General features: G+C 43.2%; 2 protein-coding genes across 2 annotated transcripts in view; one reads left to right on the top strand and one right to left on the bottom strand.

Annotated features, from left to right (window-relative positions):
• LOC142655166 (protein mono-ADP-ribosyltransferase PARP14-like) overlaps positions 1-20758 on the bottom strand; it is a 75260-nt gene that overhangs the window by 53960 nt on the left and 542 nt on the right. Inside the window, exons 2-6 of the mRNA XM_075828997.1 lie at positions 5872-5969; positions 5333-5363; positions 4342-4551; positions 3507-3743; positions 1027-3275 (exon numbers count right to left, since the gene is read on the bottom strand). Of these exons, the coding sequence (XP_075685112.1) occupies positions 1027-3275; positions 3507-3743; positions 4342-4551; positions 5333-5363; positions 5872-5969 (2825 nt within the window). The remainder of the gene's footprint in view (positions 1-1026; positions 3276-3506; positions 3744-4341; positions 4552-5332; positions 5364-5871; positions 5970-20758) is intronic.
• The window catches only part of PARP9 (poly(ADP-ribose) polymerase family member 9), a 118316-nt gene continuing 103527 nt past the window's right edge, over positions 5970-20758 (top strand). The window contains exon 1 of the mRNA XM_075828999.1: positions 5970-6117. The gene's annotated coding sequence lies outside the window, so the exon portion shown is untranslated. The remainder of the gene's footprint in view (positions 6118-20758) is intronic.

Here is a 20758-nt window from a genome sequence, read left to right as displayed (position 1 = left end):
TAGAGCAGCTGTATCGTGCGCCAAGACCTGAATCCGTCAGTCCCGCGAGTCCTGTGTCTCTGACAGTTCATAATTTAGACTACAGGTGGATCCGCAGACACTGAACCCGTCAGGCCCGCTGACCTGACAGATACAGTGAATAGCGAACGATACAGCTGCTCTACAGTATATACAGGATACAAAGCAGCTGTATCTCAGAAAGTAAAATAATTTTTAATAACTAAATAAAAAATTGCACCAAATCACACTAATTGACCTTTTTATGAAAAAAAAAACCAAAAGAACACCTTTCAAAGGAGAACATAGCCTTTAAATGAATCCCCTCAACATTGACGTGATTAGGATTTGTCACTTAGAGCCCAACTAATCCCAAAAATGTGCCATGCCGACCGAACCATCACAGGAAAGTTGCCATACATGTGTGGTCACTGAAAAGAATGAAAGCTTCAGAAATCTACTGGTGAGAGCTCTGAGGGTGGCATCATTCTCCTTCATTTCAGCCAAGAGTGGGTGGGAATCTGGCTGAATCCCAACCTTGTAACAAACCCTCAGCTGTGTGAGCGGGACAGGTTTTGAGCCCCTGAATGGAAACAAAGAATGTTTCTACTCGTTGACAACAAGCAGAGATCTTGAGAATAATGAAGACATAAAACACAAAAGGTGGGATTTATTAAAGTTTGTGCGCCAGAATAGCGGTGTAAAAAAGTTGCACGCCATACTTGCGACTTTTTTCACCACCTCTCTAAAAAAAAAAAGGGTCGGGCTGCGATTAAGGGCAGGACTTTCCGCAGCGTTACAAATTGACATCACATCTATAGCGTATACGGGGAGCCGTGTACAGTAGGTGCCATTTATGTTGCTATAAATAGTTGTGGCTCCTGGATTGGAAGTCCATGCTACATATATAAGCCCGGCCGGCACCTTATAACGGACGTCTACGTTCCCTTTAGGCACCAGGGCCCGGGTGTGACTGCTTCCTCTGCACCCCCTACAGCGCCGCCCCTGCTTATTAGTAGAGATACTTACCGTGGCATCTTCTATATTCCTCAGAACGAGCCTGACGGTCAGCCCCTCTGTGGTCCGCACTTCATCTTCCCGGATCACTTTAACTTGTGGCTTCTCACTTCTTCCTGATCTTTGGGGCCCATGTGTTTTAGGGGCCCCCGTGTTCTGGTCTCCAAATCTGGCTTTTAGAAGCTCTGAAAAAATTTTAATGGTCTGGACGTTCATATCAACAAGATGTATTCGCTGTAAACTGGTCGCCCCCTCCTTTTTCTCCACATAATCTTCTATGGCGTCCAGTATATTTTTAGCACATTCCTTCACAGGAAACCCAAATATTCCAGAACTAACGGCAGGGATTGCTATGGAGCTGTGGCAATTTTCTGCAGCTAGTTCTAAACTGGTGGTTATTGCTCTCCGCAGAAGTCGCTCGCATCTCACATGGGACTGAGAATCCCACCTAGGTCCAACTGTATGTATGATTTGTTTGCACGGTAGGTTTCCTGCATCGGTAATGGCGGAATCGCCGGTGGATAACGGACCCTCCTTTTTGATGATACGATCACAATCGGCTTGGAGTTTGGGTCCTGCTGCTTTCTTCAAGGCCAGAGCCAGACCCCCAGTGTGTTGCAGATCTTCATTAGCGGCATTAACAATGACATCCACATTGTGACGGCACAGGTCGTCCTGATACACTGCGATGATAACCCCGCTTTGTAGCTTCACTTCATAATGGGCTTTATCTAGTGGTTTGTTATTTTCACCTGTCTCTAAGAGGATCACACAATTGTATTTGGTCTTGGCTGTAGTGGCGTGAATATCTTCATGGTTCTTACAGAATTTCTTAGCTCCTGGTTTATCGATGCGCAGGGAGTCCACATATAACAAGGACAGAAGGGTGCGGACCTGAGCCGCCGCGTCCTCAGCCTGCATCCTTGGGGCAAACAAGGACACACTGTTCTCATTCTTCTCAATTTTCACCTTCGTCTTAATCTTCTGCCACATCTGCTGCTTTTCTTCCTCAATGAAGTGAAGCATGACCCTGGACCTGACGGGAACCTTCACTTCTATCATCAAGTTATTGTTCACAAAGTCTCTCATTTGTTGGTAACCCTTGTGTACATTGGAAGACAAACCAGCGACCACCACATCATTCTCAGCTCCGGGAGGGAATTCCTGGATTATAACTGTGCAGGTCTCAGAATTGAGGGAGTCATGAAGATGAGATTGGAGACTCCGCCACTCTGGACTTTGTAGGATATTCTTGTCCTCAACTGGAATTCTCTGACAAATTAATTCTCGACTAATTTGCTCTTCTGCGTCCGTCAGGTCTTTTTTTGAGTAACCGGTCAGTTGGACGGCATTTTCTTCAATCCTCATTAGTGCATTGATTTTGTGACGTATAAAAAGAAGACAAGAGACCTCATCATTGTCGGCGAACATCAAGAACTGAAGGACGTGCGGGTTCAGCGGAACGGGTTTGGATTTCAGCTGCTGTTTGACATGAAGTATTTCACACTTGGCTTGGAGAACTTCGTCTCGCAGTCCAGTGAGCCTGACATTGTGTGTGGACGGGTCGTACTCCATCTTCAGCTCTGGGACCGCGGACAGTATCTTCTTCTCCTGGCCACTGCTACATATAATCTGATAGAGAGCTGCAGTCATTGGTTCTGTCATGGTTGTCACTTGACTGTTTCGATCTGCTTTTTTGGTGATTTCCTCCACCAGTTTCCTGAACGTCTGCTCAATCTTATTAACATCCTTCATTGTGCCGGCCAGGAAGACCGTCTCAGCATCAGCGTTGGGTTTGATCAATAGTCTGTCATAGGCAGGAGTGGAGATCTGTTCCTTGATGTCCTCCCACGCTGACGGATTTGTTTTACAGTCTATGACTTTATACCTTGAAATAATAAGTGAGAACTCAGTGGAGACCTGCTCAGTCCACATGTGGGCAACCTTCGCCATAGTCCGGAGATTTGTAGATAAGGTCTGAGATATCTCAAGTTTTATCGCAGGATTCTGGCAGTCAGGACTCGGCCATTTGATCTTACAGTATTTATCCTCCATCTTTCCATCTATGCTGAGTTTTATCTGGTCGTTATTTTGGATGTGCTCCAGTATATATGGACTGATGTTGAACTCTATAGGACCAGGTAGTGTCACACGAGCTTCACTCTTCCCGTAGAGATGAATATTTAATATGGGATAGTAAGGATACACACTTATGGCAGTCTTATTAAACACGTGCTCCTTCCTCAATATCATCTTTACAGCTGGAAATGAGAAAAAACTCAATTACACCTTATATTTTTATACCGCTTTACATCTCTATATACCTCTTTTTATCTCTATCTACCTTTATACCACTCTAGACCTTTTTATACTCTCTTTACATCAACTCATACCGGTTTACACCTTTTTACTCCTCTTTGTACGTCTATAAAATATTCTTAGACAAGTGAAGATTTTTTATACCCTTGACACCCTCATATCTAAAGGCGTACCTTCTGCATCACAAAATTTAAGCAGCGCTGCCCCCTCCTCAGGTAACATCACAGTTTCTTGCACCTTTTTCCCTCCATGTTTGGGGCTCTCAAAGTAACATGTGACGTGCTGCTCGGATGTGTTACGGGGTAAATTTTCCACTCTAATACTCGTGGTTTCCTCCAGAGGCTTTGCTTTTAGTTTAAGCTGGTTCACTCTGAGACTTCTGGAGAAATTCTTGATGAAGTCGTGAATATCTGCAAATAAAAGAAAACTGTAAATATATGAAACCTGAATTACAGTTTATAATAGCTGGAGATTCCCATATAACTAATCAGATTGTCAGGTAGGAGACACCAATGTCGGCGTCCTCTTTGGACGGAGTGGCTCTTACTCCGGAGGACTGATGACTGCCATGTGTTACCCAGCTGTGGATTTCGGTAGGTGTTGTGTAATGTTTCACTCCCTGGATAATGCCGCAGCAGGGAAAATAAAGTCGAAATAAGCGACTATAAAATATAACCTCAAGCAAGGAAAATAAGGAGACACCGGAGAGATCCCTCACGTTGGTCTCCGCTCATGACTCAGGGGAAGGAGCCGGCAGCCTTGGAGGGGCTCACACCACACTTCTCGTATCTCGCGCTGAAATATTTTCCTCATTTTTCATTTAGATGAAGGAAGTTTTTAATACTGCGACGTACATATAAGACACAGCACAATACAAGTGAAACAACACAGGAGCCATGATGTCATGTTACGGAGATGAGCTCCGTGCACTGTATATAGGGGGAGCGGTGAAGATGACCTGAGCGGATAACAGAAGAGAATTCATACCGTTATCTGACCCTGACTCACCTGTGTCACAGGTAAAGGTGATGACGGCAGAGTTAAGCTCAGGAATCGGCTCTACATAGAAGTCCTTGTCCACATTTTTATCACTGATGTTTTCCACCAGGGGGTTCAGCACGTCAGGAGGGCAGGAGTCCGGGACATTCTCTATCAGAACCAGGGAGGACGTGGTATCCAGCGACCCGCCTTGTGCCCCAATTGCAGCGGTTGTGAGTCCTACAAGTACAAGTGGTTATAGAGCACTCTATTGTCACAGTACAGGAGCAGGGGCTGCGTACACCTGTCAGAGGCTCAGGGACGCGTCAGAGGCTCAGGGACGCGTCAGAGGCTCAGGGACGCGTCAGAGGCTCAGGGACGCGTCAGAGGCTCAGGGTCAGGGACGCGTCAGAGGCTCAGGGTCAGGGACGCGTCAGAGGCTCAGGGTCAGGGACGCGTCAGAGGCTCAGGGTCAGGGACGCGTCAGAGGCTCAGGGTCAGGGACGCGTCAGAGGCTCAGGGTCAGGGACGCGTCAGAGGCTCAGGGTCAGGGACGCGTCAGAGGCTCCTCTGTTTTTTAGGTCAGGCATCCCAGCTGTAAGATAAGGGTATGTTTACATGGAGGGAATTTTGTGGCGGTTTCCGCACTAAAATTCTGCCTCTCATTCCATTAAATGGAAGTCGGACGTTTCTTTTTCCCCGCTAGCCGATTTTTTTCAGCTAGTGGGACAAAGAAGCATCCTGCCCGATCTTCAGGTGGATTCCGCCCGTACCTCCGATTGAAGTCAACAGGATGAGGAATATTCCGCTGCAGATTTTGTGGCGAGACCTGCCATGTAAACAGGGCCGAACTGTTCCTCGACACAGATGACACAACTGATACTATAATATTATATTATTACAGGACTGCAAACAACGTTTCACATCCTCCCATTAAAGTAAACGCAAGTGGGATTTAGAGGGCGACTCAGCGTACGTGTGCAGTTATTACTGGGTACAGTCATCATCTCTCGTCTCTTACCTGTATCCACACTGGGGTTTGGTTGTGGCTCCTAAAAAAACAGAAAGAAAAAAAAAAGTCGCTCAACCTGGATTATTGCTGGAGATTACCGATTGATTTATTGATTTTCCCATTATAGTGAGTGATTGATGACCGATCCCGGTGTGTGTGACATGTGACGTCTGTATGTGGCACGTGTGTGTGACGCCGGTGTATGTGGCGCGTGTGTGTGACGTCGGTGTATGTGGCGCGTGTGTGTGACGCCGGTGTATGTGGCGCGTGTGTGTGACGCCGGTGTATGTGGCGCGTGTGTGTGACGCCGGTGTATGTGGCGCGTGAGTGTGACGACGGTGTATGTGGCGCGTGTGTGTGACGCCGGTGTATGTGGCGCGTGTGTGTGATGCCGGTGTATGTGGCGCGTGTGTGTGACACCGGTGTATGTGGCGCGTGTGTGTGACACCGGTGTATGTGGCGCGTGTGTGTGACGCCGGTGTATGTGGCGCGTGTGTGTGACGCCGGTATGTGTCCGCAGATGATAATTGGTCAGGGTATGTACTTACGGCCTGTGTAGATTTTGGGAGTGTCAGTCTCAGGCTTAGCTTCTTTCCTTGGGTTAGTTTCAGCTCATGGTTGTTGTTCTGCAGAACCTGATCCCGGACTGTAGAGGAAGAGAGACGGGAATGTTACCGGACACATCACTGCCTGCCAAAACCTCTTTCTACATCTTCTCTGAAAGGAAATACCGGGGGCACACCTGACAACAATCCCTGTCCCATGAACTGGACCATAAATGATCTGCAGCGCAGGTATGGACATATTACCGGCACTGCCGCTTCAGCTGCACAGGGGCCCGTAGGGGGTGGGGGGGGCCCCTCAGCTGCCCTAAACGCTGTGCACATAGTTCGGCACGGCCAACTCACAAATCGGTCCCCCTTCCTTCACATATGTCATTAATGCCATCAATAACATTTGTTAAAGAAGGGGGCCCGATCTTTGAGTTGCTGAGAGCACACAGGGTGGGAGGGGCCCCCTCCATCTGCCGCGGTGATCTACTACTTACACCTAAACGTATTAGGAGGGCAGGGGCCTGGCGAGACGCGCTCTGTCTGGTGGTCTACGTCACCTAGTAACCAGCGTCACTGTCATATGCAGGGCAATATCACCAGATAGAGCGCGTCGCGCCCAGCAACCAGCATAGCCATCATCTGGCCAGTTATTGATCCGGGATAGCGGTGATGTGGAAATGAGAAAGAACGAGGAGGTGGTGGTGCCGCCCGGTCTGTAGAAAATGCTTGAGTGGAGCTCAGTGGACAGTTAAGGGTTTGTCCTTCTTTAACATTTATGACATATCCACAGGATCCACCATAAATGTCCGATGGTCCCACCTCTGGGACCTGCACCCATCTCAATACGGGGCCCCTGAGCCTCGTTCTGCCTTTCTTGGCTCCTGCTGCTTCCTGATTAGATGGTCAGGAGTTACGAAAATAGCAAAGCTCGCTGATCTGCGCCGCATCCGTAACCGACCTTCACTTCTATGGGAGTTACGGATGCGGCGCAGATCAGCGAGCTTTGCTGTTCTCCTAACTCCCGACCATCTAATCAGAAGGAGCTAAGAAAGGCAGAACAGTGTTCGGGGGGCTCCGTTCTAGAGATAGGTGCGGGTCCCGGGGGTCTATATGCGTGGTTTCATATGCGCGTGGTTAGGTTATGGGGGGGCCCAGGTCCATGCTTTGCACAGGGCCCCTCTGCTGTCTGTGGCCGCCTCTGCCGCAGCGGATTATAGCCTGCCACGTGCGTGACATTTCTACATTCTCATCCACGTGCTGCAGAACATTTTCCGCCCAGATTTCGGAGCATGCTTATTCTCTTCTGGATGTTCACCGCAGTTCTTACACTTTTGAATGTAGAAGAGAAGAAATCCGCAGCAAAATCCAAACAACGTGCAGATTGTGCTGCGGAAAATCTGCCGCATTTCCCTCCTGTGTGAATCCAGCAAAGGGACGTTTTTAAGCCGTTTTGTGGGCGTTTCTGATCAGAATTTGGCATGGATTAAATTGTTTCTGTAGTGATTTGTTTTGAGAGGTCGGGCCTCACACCGATCTAATAGTGATCACCTATCCAGTGGATAAGCGATAACTTCTTGTAACTGGAACACCAAAGAGTGCAACTGCCAAGCCAAGTGCCCAGAAGAGGCTGGAGCTGCCATATAAACTCATGTAGAAGATTTTACTACAGATTTTCAGTGAATTTCACCGTTTGCAAGGGTTACAATACATCTTCTTGTATAAAGTCATATGGAGCATTCTACTATACAACAAGATGTATAACTTATACCAGCTGTACATATATAATTATATACAGAAGATACCCAGGTTATACCAGCATGCTCCATATCACTATATACAGGAAGATGTGTAACTTATACCAGCTGTACATATATAATTATATACAGAAGATACCCAGGTTATACCAGCATGCTCCATATCACTATATACAAGAAGATGTATAACTTATACCAGCTGTACATATATAATTATATACAGAAGATACCCAGGTTATACCAGCATGCTCCATATCACTGTATACAAGAAGATGTATAACTTATACCAGCTGTACATATATAATTATATACAGGAGATCCCCAGGTTATACCAGCATGCTCCATATCACTATATACAAGAAGATGTATAACTTATACCAGCTATACAGATATAATTATATACAGAAGATACCCATGTTATACCAGCATGCTCCATATCACTATATACAAGAAGATGTATAACTTATACCAGCTGTACATATATAATTATGTACAGAAGATACCCAGGTTATACCAGCATGCTCCATATCACTATATACAGGAAGATGTGTAACTTATACCAGCTGTACATATATAATTATATACAGAAGATACCCAGGTTATACCAGCATGCTCCATATCACTATATACAAGAAGATGTATAACTTATACCAGCTGTACATATATAATTATATACAGAAGATACCCAGGTTATACCAGCATGCTCCATATCACTGTATACAAGAAGATGTATAACTTATACCAGCTGTACATATATAATTATATACAGGAGATCCCCAGGTTATACCAGCATGCTCCATATCACTATATACAAGAAGATGTATAACTTATACCAGCTATACAGATATAATTATATACAGAAGATACCCAGGTTATACCAGCATGCGCCATATCACTATATACAAGAAGATGTATAACTTATACCAGCTGTACATATATAATTATATACAGAAGATACCCAGGTTATACCAGCATGCTCCATATCACTATATACAACAAGATGTATAACTTATATCAGCTGTACATATATAATTATACACAGAAGATACCCAGGTTATACCAGCATGCTCCATATCACTATATACAGGAAGATGTATAACTTATACCAGCTGTACACATATAATTATATACAGAAGATACCCAGGTTATACCAGCATGCTCCATATCACTATATACAGGAAGATGTATAACTTATACCAGCTGTACATATATAATTATATACAGGAGATGCCCGGGTTATACCAGCATGCTCCATATCACTATATACAGGAAGATGTATAACTTATACCAGCTGTACATATATAATTATATACAGAAGATACCCAGGTTATACCAGCATGCTCCATATCACTATATACAAGATGTATAACTTATACCAGCTGTACATATATAATTATATACAGAATATACCCAGGTTATACCAGCATGCTCCATATCACTATATACAAGATGTATAACTTATACCAGCTGTACAGATATAATTATATACAGAAGATACCCAGGTTATACCAGCATGCTCCATATCACTATATACAAGAAGATGTATAACTTATACCAGCTGTACATATATAATTATATACAGAAGATACCCAGGTTATACCAGCATGCTCCATATCACTATATACAGGAAGATGTGTAACTTATACCAGCTGTACATATATAATTATATACAGAAGATAACCAGGTTATACAAGCATGCTCCATATCACTATATACAGGAAGATGTGTAACTTATACCAGCTGTACATATATCATTATATACAGGAGATACCCAGGTTATACCAGCATGCTCCATATCACTATATACAGGAAGATGTATAACTTATACCAGCTGTACATATATCATTATATACAGGAGATACCCAGGTTATACCAGCATGCTCCATATCACTATATACAGGAAGATGTATAACTTATACCAGCTGTACATATATAATTATATACAGAAGATACCCAGGTTATACCAGCATGCTCCATATCACTATATACAAGAAGATGTATAACGTATACCAGCTGTACATATATAATTATATACAGGAGATACCCATGTTATACCAGCATGCTCCATATCACTATATACAAGAAGATGTATAACTTACACCAGCTGTACATATATAATTATATACAGAAGATACCCAGGTTATACCAGCATGCTCCATATCACTATATACAAGAAGATGTATAACTTATACCAGCTGTACATATATAATTATATACAGAAGATACCCAGGTTATACCAGCATGTTCCAGATCACTATATACAAGAAGATGTATAACTTATACCAGCTGTACATATATAATTATATACAGAAGATACCCAGGTTATACCAGCATGTTCCAGATCACTATATACAAGAAGATGTATAACTTATACCAGCTGTACATATATAATTATATACAGAAGATACCGAGGTTATACCAGCATGCTCCATATCACTATATACAAGAAGATGTATAACTTATACCAGCTGTACATATATAATTATATACAGAAGATACCCAGGTTATACCAGCATGCTCCATATCACTATATACAGGAAGATGTATGACTTATACCAGCTGTACATATATAACTATATACAGAAGATACCCAGGTTATACCAGCATGCTCCATATCACTATATACAAGAAGATGTATAACTTATACCAGCTGTACATATATAATTATATACAGAGGATACCCAGGTTATACCAGCATGCTCCAGATCACTATATACAGGAAGATGTATAACTTATACCAGCTGTACATATATAATTATATACAGGAGATACCCAGGTTATACCAGCATGCTCCATATCACTATATACAGGAAGATGTATAACTTATACCAGCTGTACATATATAATTATATACAGAGGATACCCAGGTTATACCAGCATGCTCCATATCACTATATACAAGAAGATGTATAACTTATACCAGCTGTACATATATAATTATATACAGAAGATACCCAGGTTATACCAGCATGCTCCAGATCACTATATACAAGAAGATGTATAACTTATACCAGCTGTACATATATAATTATATACAGAAGATACCCAGGTTATACCAGCATGCTCCATATCACTATATACAGGAAGATGTATAACTTATACCAGCTGTACATGTATAATTATATACAGAAGATACCCAGGTTATACCAGCATGCTCCATGTCACTATATACAAGATGTATAACTTATACCAGCTGTACATATATAATTATATAGAGAAGATACCCAGGTTATACCAGCATGCTCCATATCACTATATACAACAAGATGTATAACTTATACCAGCTGTACATATATAATTATATACAGAAGATACCCAGGTTATACCAGCATGCTCCATATCACTATATACAAGAAGATGTATAACTTATACCAGCTGTACATATATAATTATATACAGCATATACCCAGGTTATACCAGCATGCTCCATGTCACTATATACAAGATGTATAACTTATACCAGCTGTACATATATAATTATATAGAGAAGATACCCAGGTTATACCAGCATGCTCCATATCACTATATACAACAAGATGTATAACTTATACCAGCTGTACATATATAATTATATACAGGAGATACCCATGTTATACCAGCATGCTCCATATCACTATATACAAGAAGATGTATAACTTATACCAGCTGTACATATATAATGATATACAGAAGATACCCAGGTTATACCAGCATGCTCCATATCACTATATACAAGAAGATGTATAACTTATACCAGCTGTACAGATATAATTATATACAGAAGATACCCAGGTTATACCAGCATGCTCCATATCACTATATACAAGAAGATGTATAACTTATACCAGCTGTACAGATATAATTATATACAGAAGATACCCAGGTTATACCAGCATGCTCCATATCACTATATACAAGAAGATGTATAACTTATACCAGCTGTACATATATAATTATATACAGAAGATACCCAGGTTATACCAGCATGCTCCATATCACTATATACAGGAAGATGTGTAACTTATACCAGCTGTACATATATAATTATATACAGAAGATAACCAGGTTATACAAGCATGCTCCATATCACTATATACAGGAAGATGTGTAACTTATACCAGCTGTACATATATCATTATATACAGGAGATACCCAGGTTATACCAGCATGCTCCATATCACTATATACAGGAAGATGTATAACTTATACCAGCTGTACATATATCATTATATACAGGAGATACCCAGGTTATACCAGCATGCTCCATATCACTATATACAGGAAGATGTATAACTTATACCAGCTGTACATATATAATTATATACAGAAGATACCCAGGTTATACCAGCATGCTCCATATCACTATATACAAGAAGATGTATAACGTATACCAGCTGTACATATATAATTATATACAGGAGATACCCATGTTATACCAGCATGCTCCATATCACTATATACAAGAAGATGTATAACTTACACCAGCTGTACATATATAATTATATACAGAAGATACCCAGGTTATACCAGCATGCTCCATATCACTATATACAAGAAGATGTATAACTTATACCAGCTGTACATATATAATTATATACAGAAGATACCCAGGTTATACCAGCATGTTCCAGATCACTATATACAAGAAGATGTATAACTTATACCAGCTGTACATATATAATTATATACAGAAGATACCCAGGTTATACCAGCATGTTCCAGATCACTATATACAAGAAGATGTATAACTTATACCAGCTGTACATATATAATTATATACAGAAGATACCGAGGTTATACCAGCATGCTCCATATCACTATATACAAGAAGATGTATAACTTATACCAGCTGTACATATATAATTATATACAGAAGATACCCAGGTTATACCAGCATGCTCCATATCACTATATACAGGAAGATGTATGACTTATACCAGCTGTACATATATAACTATATACAGAAGATACCCAGGTTATACCAGCATGCTCCATATCACTATATACAAGAAGATGTATAACTTATACCAGCTGTACATATATAATTATATACAGAGGATACCCAGGTTATACCAGCATGCTCCAGATCACTATATACAGGAAGATGTATAACTTATACCAGCTGTACATATATAATTATATACAGGAGATACCCAGGTTATACCAGCATGCTCCATATCACTATATACAGGAAGATGTATAACTTATACCAGCTGTACATATATAATTATATACAGAGGATACCCAGGTTATACCAGCATGCTCCATATCACTATATACAAGAAGATGTATAACTTATACCAGCTGTACATATATAATTATATACAGAAGATACCCAGGTTATACCAGCATGCTCCAGATCACTATATACAAGAAGATGTATAACTTATACCAGCTGTACATGTATAATTATATACAGAAGATACCCAGGTTATACCAGCATGCTCCATGTCACTATATACAAGATGTATAACTTATACCAGCTGTACATATATAATTATATAGAGAAGATACCCAGGTTATACCAGCATGCTCCATATCACTATATACAACAAGATGTATAACTTATACCAGCTGTACATATATAATTATATACAGAAGATACCCAGGTTATACCAGCATGCTCCATATCACTATATACAAGAAGATGTATAACTTATACCAGCTGTACATATATAATTATATACAGCATATACCCAGGTTATACCAGCATGCTCCATATCACTATATACAAGAAGATGTATAACTTATACCAGCTGTACATATATAATTATATACAGAAGATACCCAGGTTATACCAGCATGCTCCATATCACTATATACAAGAAGATGTATAACTTATACCAGCTGTACATATATAATTATATACAGAAGATACCCAGGTTATACCAGCATGCTCCATGTCACTATATACAAGATGTATAACTTATACCAGCTGTACATATATAATTATATAGAGAAGATACCCAGGTTATACCAGCATGCTCCATATCACTATATACAACAAGATGTATAACTTATACCAGCTGTACATATATAATTATATACAGGAGATACCCATGTTATACCAGCATGCTCCATATCACTATATACAAGAAGATGTATAACTTATACCAGCTGTACATATATAATGATATACAGAAGATACCCAGGTTATACCAGCATGCTCCATATCACTATATACAAGAAGATGTATAACTTATACCAGCTGTACATATATAATTATATACAGGAGATACCCAGGTTATACCAGCATGCTCCATATCACTATATACAAGAAGATGTATAACTTATACCAGCTCTACATATATAATTATATACAGGAGATACCCAGGTTATACCAGCATGCTCCACATCACTATATACAAGAATATGTATAACTTATACCAGCTGTACATATATAATTATATACAGAAGATACCCAGGTTATACCAGCATGCTCCATATCACTATATACAAGAAGATGTATAACTTATACCAGCTGTAGATATATAATTATATACAGGAGATACCTAGGTTATACCATCATGCTCCATATCACTATATACAAGAAGATGTATAACTTATACCAGCATGCTCCATATCACTATATACAGGGAGATGTATAACTTATACCAGCTGTACATATATAATTATATACAGGAGATACCCAGGTTATACCAGCATGCTCCATATCACTATATACAGGAAGATGTACAACTTATACCAGCTGTACATATATAATTATATACAGAAGATACCCATGTTATACCAGCATGCTCCATATCACTATATACAAGAAGATGTATAACTTATACCAGCTGTACATATATAATTATGTACAGAAGATACCCAGGTTATACCAGCATGCTCCATATCACTATATACAAGAAGATGTATAACTTATACCAGCTGTACATATATAATTATGTACAGAAGATACCCAGGTTATACCAGCATGCTCCATATCACTATATACAGGAAGATGTGTAACTTATACCAGCTGTACATATATAATTATATACAGAAGATACCCAGGTTATACCAGCATGCTCCATATCACTATATACAAGAAGATGTATAACTTATACCAGCTGTACATATATAATTATATACAGAAGATGCCCAGGTTATACCAGCATGCTCCATATCACTGTATACAAGAAGATGTATAACTTATACCAGCTGTACATATATAATGATATATAGAAGATACCCAGGTTATACCAGCATGCTCCATATCACTATATACAGGAAGATGTATAACTTATACCAGCTGTACATATATAATTATATACAGAAGATACCCAGGTTATACCAGCATGCTCCATATCACTATATACAAGAAGAAGTATAACTTATACCAGCTGTACATATATAATTATATACAGAAGATACCCAGGTTATACCAGCATGTTCCAGATCACTATATACAGGAAGATGTATAACTTATACCAGCTGTACATATATCATTATATACAGGAGATACCCAGGTTATACCAGCATGCTCCATATCACTATATACAGGAAGATGTATAACTTATACCAGCTGTACATATATAATTATATACAGAAGATACCCAGGTTATACCAGCATGCTCCATATCACTATATACAAGAAGATGTATAACTTATACCAGCTGTACATATATAATTATATACAGAAGATGCCCAGGTTATACCAGCATGCTCCATATCACTATATACAAGAAGATGTATAACTTATACCAGCTGTACATATATAATTATATACAGAAGATACCCAGGTTATACCAGCATGCTCCATATCACTATATACAAGAAGATGTATAACTTATACCAGCTGTACATATATAATTATATACAGACGATGCCCAGGTTATACCAGCATGCTCCATATCACTATATACAAGAAGATGTATAACTTATACCAGCTGTACATATATTATATACAGGAGATACCCAGGTTATACCAGCATGCTCCATATCACTATATACAAGAAGATGTATAACTTATACCAGCTGTGTATATATAATTATATACAGAAAGATGTACCCCCCAGTCCTCAGTACTTACCTGCCTTATCTCTGCAGTTTATCAGGATGTACCCCCCAGTCCTCAGTACTTACCCGCCTCATCTCTGCAGTTTATCAGGATGTACCCCCAGTCCTCAGTACTTACCCGCCTCATCTCTGCAGTTTATCAGGATGTACCCCCCAGTCCTCAGTACTTACCCGCCTCATCTCTGCAGTGAATCAGGATGTGCCCCCAGTCCTCAGTAATTACCCCCCTCATCTCTGCAGTGTATCAGGATGTACCCCCAGTCCTCAGTAATTACCCCCCTCATCTCTGCAGTGTATCAGGATGTACCCCCAGTCCTCAGTACTTACCCCCCTCATCTCTGCAGTGTATCAGGATGTACCCCCAGTCCTCAGTAATTACCCCCCTCATCTCTGCAGTGTATCAGGATGTACCCCCAGTCCTCAGTACTTACCCCCCTCATCTCTGCAGTGTATCAGAATGTACCCCCAGTCCTCAGCAATTACCCGCCTCATCTCTGCAGTGTATCAGGATGTACCCCCAGTCTTCAGTAATTACCCCTCATCTCTGCAGTGTATCAGGATGTACCCCCAGTCCTCAGTACTTACCCCCCTCATCTCTGCAGTGTATCAGGATGTACCCCCAGTCCTCAGTACTTACCCCCCTCATCTCTGCAGTGTATCAGGATGTACCCCCAGTCCTCAGTACTTACCCCCCTCATCTCTGCAGTGTATCAGGATGTGCCCCCAGTCCTCAGTACTTACCCGCCTCATCTCTGCAGTGTATCAGGATGTACCCCCAGTCCTCAGTACTTACCCCCCTCATCTCTGCAGTGCATCAGGATGTACCCCCAGTCCTCAGTACTTACCCCCCTCATCTCTGCAGTGCATCAGGATGTACCCCCGAGTCCTCAGTAATTACCCCCCTCATCTCTGCAGTGTATCAGGATGAACCCCCAGTCCTCAGTACTTACCCCCCTCATCTCAGCAGTGTATCAGGATGTACCCCCAGTCCTCAGTAATTACCCCCCTCATCTCTGCAGTGTATCAGGATGTACCCCCAGTCCTCAGTAATTACCCCCCTCATCTCTGCAGTGTATCAGGATGTACCCCCAGTCCTCAGTACTTACCCCCCTCATCTCTGCAGTGTATCAGGATGTACCCCCAGTCCTCAGTAATTACCCCCCTCATCTCTGTAGTGTATCAGGATGTACCCCCAGTCCTCAGTACTTACCCCCCTCATCTCTGCAGTGTATCAGGATGTACCCCCAGTCCTCAGTAATTACCCCCTCATCTCTGCAGTGTATCAGGATGTACCCCCAGTCCTCAGTAATTACCCGCCTCATCTCTGCAGTGTATCAGGATGTACCCCCAGTCCTCAGTAATTACCCCCCTCATCTCTGCAGTGTATCAGGATGTACCCCCAGTCCTCAGTACTTACCCCCCTCATCTTTGAAGTGTATCAGGATGTGCCCCCAGTCCTCACCCCCCTCATCTCTGCAGTGTATCAGGATGTACCCCCAGTCCTCAGTAATTACCCCCCTCATCTCTGCAGTGTATCAGGATGTACCCCCAGTCCTCAGTACTTACCCCCCTCATCTCTGCAGTGTATCAGGATGTACCCCCAGTCCTCAGTACTTACCCCCCTCATCTTTGAAGTGTATCAGGATGTACCCCCAGTCCTCAGTAATTACCCCCCTCATCTCTGCAGTGTATCAGGATGTACCCCCAGTCCTCAGTACTTACCCGCCTCATCTTTGAAGTGTATCAGGATGTACCCCCAGTCCTCAGTAATTACCCCCCTTATCTCTGCAGTGTATCAGGATGTACCCCCAGTCCTCAGTACTTACCCCCTCATCTCTGCAGTGTATCAGGATGTACCCCCAGTCCTCAGTAATTACCCCCCTCATCTCTGCAGTATATCAGGATGTACCCCCAGTCCTCAGTACTTACCCCCCTCATCTCTGCAGTGTATCAGGATGTACCCCCAGTCCTCAGTACTTACCCCCCTCATCTTTGAAGTGTATCAGGATGTACCCCCAGTCCTCAGTACTTACCCCCCTCATCTTTGAAGTGTATCAGGATGTACCCCCAGTCCTCAGTAATTACCCCATCATCTCTGTAGTGTATCAGGATGTACCCCCAGTCCTCAGTACTTACCCCCCTCATCTCTGCAGTGTATCAGGATGTACCCCCAGTCCTCAGTAATTACCCGCCTCATCTCTGCAGTGTATCAGGATGTACCCCCAGTCCTCAGTACTTACCCCCCTCATCTTTGAAGTGTATCAGGATGTACCCCCAGTCCTCAGTACTTACCCCCCTCATCTTTGAAGTGTATCAGGATGTACCCCCAGTCCTCAGTACTTACCCCCCTCATCTTTGAAGTGTATCAGGATGTACCCCCAGTCCTCAGTACTTACCCCCCTCATCTCTGCAGTGTATCAGGATGTACCCCCAGTCCTCAGTACTTACCCCCCTCATCTCTGCAGTGTATCAGGATGTACCCCCAGTCCTCAGTAATTACCCCCCTCATCTTTGAAGTGTATCAGGATGTACCCCCAGTCCTCAGTACTTACCCCCCTCATCTCTGCAGTGTATCAGGATGTACCCCCAGTCCTCAGTACTTACCCCCCTCATCTTTGAAGTGTATCAGGATGTACCCCCAGTCCTCAGTAATTACCCCCCTCATCTCTGCAGTGTATCAGAATGTACCCCCAGTCCTCAGTACTTACCCCCCTCATCTCTGCAGTGTATCAGGATGTACCCCCAGTCCTCAGTACTTACCCCCCTCATCTTTGAAGTGTATCAGGATGTACCCCCAGTCCTCAGTAATTACCCCCCTCATCTCTGCAGTGTATCAGGATGTACCCCCAGTCCTCAGTACTTACCCGCCTCATCTCTGCAGTTTATCAGGATGTACCCCCAGTCCTCAGTAATTACCCCCCTCATCTCTGCAGTGTATCAGGATGTACCCCCAGTCCTCAGTACTTACCCCCCTCATCTCTGCAGTGTATCAGGATGTACCCCCAGTCCTCAGTAATTACCCCCTCATCTCTGCAGTGTATCAGGATGTACCCCCAGTCCTCAGTACTTACCCGCCTCATCTCTGCAGTTTATCAGGATGTACCCCCAGTCCTCAGTACTTACCCGCCTCATCTCTGCAGTGTATCAGGCTGTACCCACAGTCCTCAGTAATTACCCCCCTCATCTCTGCAGTGTATCAGGATGTACCCCCAGTCCTCAGTACTTACCCGCCTCATCTTTGAAGTGTATCAGGATGTACCCCCAGTCCTCAGTAATTACCCCCCTCATCTCTGCAGTGTATCAGGATGTACCCCCAGTCCTCAGTACTTACCCCCCTCATCTCTGCAGTGTATCAGGATGTACCCCCAGTCCTCAGTACTTACCCCCCTCATCTCTGCAGTGTATCAGGATGTACCCCCAGTCCTCAGTACTTACCCGCCTCATCTCTGCAGTTTATCAGGATGTACCCCCAGTCCTCAGTAATTACCCCCCTCATCTCTGCAGTGTATCAGGATGTACCCCCAGTCCTCAGTACTTACCCCCCTCATCTCTGCAGTGTATCAGGATGTACCCCCAGTCCTCAGTAATTACCCCTTCATCTCTGCAGTGTATCAGGATGTACCCCCAGTCCTCAGTAATTACCCCCTCATCTCTGCAGTGTATCAGGATGTACCCCCAGTCCTCAGTAATTACCCCCTCATCTCTGCAGTGTATCAGGATGTACCCCCAGTCCTCAGTAATTACCCGCCTCATCTCTGCAGTGTATCAGGATGTACCCCCAGTCCTCAGTACTTACCCCCCTCATCTCTGCAGTGTATCAGGATGTACCCCCAGTCCTCAGTAATTACCCCCTCATCTCTGCAGTGTATCAGGATGTACCCCCAGTCCTCAGTAATTACCCCCCTCATCTCTGCAGTGTATCAGGATGTACCCCCAGTCCTCAGTAATTACCCCCTCATCTCTGCAGTGTATCAGGATGTACCCCCAGTCCTCAGTAATTACCCCCCTCATCTCTGCAGTGTATCAGGATGTACCCCCAGTCCTCAGTACTTACCCCCCTCATCTCTGCAGTGTATCAGGATGTACCCCCAGTCCTCAGTACTTACCCCCCTCATCTCTGCAGTGTATCAGGATGTACCCCCAGTCCTCAGTAATTACCCCCCTCATCTCTGCAGTGTATCAGGATGTACCCCCAGTCCTCAGTACTTACCCGCCTCATCTCTGCAGTTTATCAGGATGTACCCCCAGTCCTCAGTAATTACCCCCCTCATCTCTGCAGTGTATCAGGATGTACCCCCAGTCCTCAGTACTTACCCCCCTCATCTCTGCAGTGTATCAGGATGTACCCCCAGTCCTCAGTACTTACCCGCCTCATCTTTGAAGTGTATCAGGATGTACCCCCAGTCCTCAGTAATTACCCGCCTCATCTCTGCAGTGTATCAGGATGTACCCCCAGTCCTCAGTACTTACCCCCCTCATCTCTGCAGTGTATCAGGATGTACCCCCAGTCCTCAGTACTTACCCCCCTCATCTCTGCAGTGTATCAGGATGTACCCCCAGTCCTCAGTAATTACCCCCCTCATCTCTGCAGTGTATCAGGATGTACCCCCAGTCCTCAGTACTTACCCGCCTCATCTTTGAAGTGTATCAGGATGTACCCCCAGTCCTCAGTACTTACCCCCCTCATCTCTGCAGTGTATCAGGATGTACCCCCAGTCCTCAGTACTTACCCGCCTCATCTTTGAAGTGTATCAGGATGTACCCCCAGTCCTCAGTAATTACCCCCCTCATCTCTGCAGTGTATCAGGATGTACCCCCAGTCCTCAGTACTTACCCGCCTCATCTTTGCAGTGTATCAGGATGTGCCCCCAGTCCTCAGTAATTACCCCCCTCATCTCTGCAGTGTATCAGGATGTGCCCCCAGTCCTCAGTAATTACCCCCCTCATCTCTGCAGTGTATCAGGATGTACCCCCAGTCCTCAGTACTTACCCCCCTCATCTCTGAAGTGTATCAGGATGTACCCCCAGTCCTCAGTAATTACCCCCCTCATCTCTGCAGTGTATCAGGATGTACCCCCAGTCCTCAGTACTTACCCCCCTCATCTCTGCAGTGTATCAGGATGTAC

Source organism: Rhinoderma darwinii, chromosome 6 (genome assembly GCF_050947455.1).
Source record: "Rhinoderma darwinii isolate aRhiDar2 chromosome 6, aRhiDar2.hap1, whole genome shotgun sequence".
Classification (NCBI taxonomy): domain Eukaryota; kingdom Metazoa; phylum Chordata; class Amphibia; order Anura; family Rhinodermatidae; genus Rhinoderma; species Rhinoderma darwinii.
Note: the sequence above shows the minus strand (reverse complement) of the source record. Positions and strands in the feature narration are given on the sequence as shown.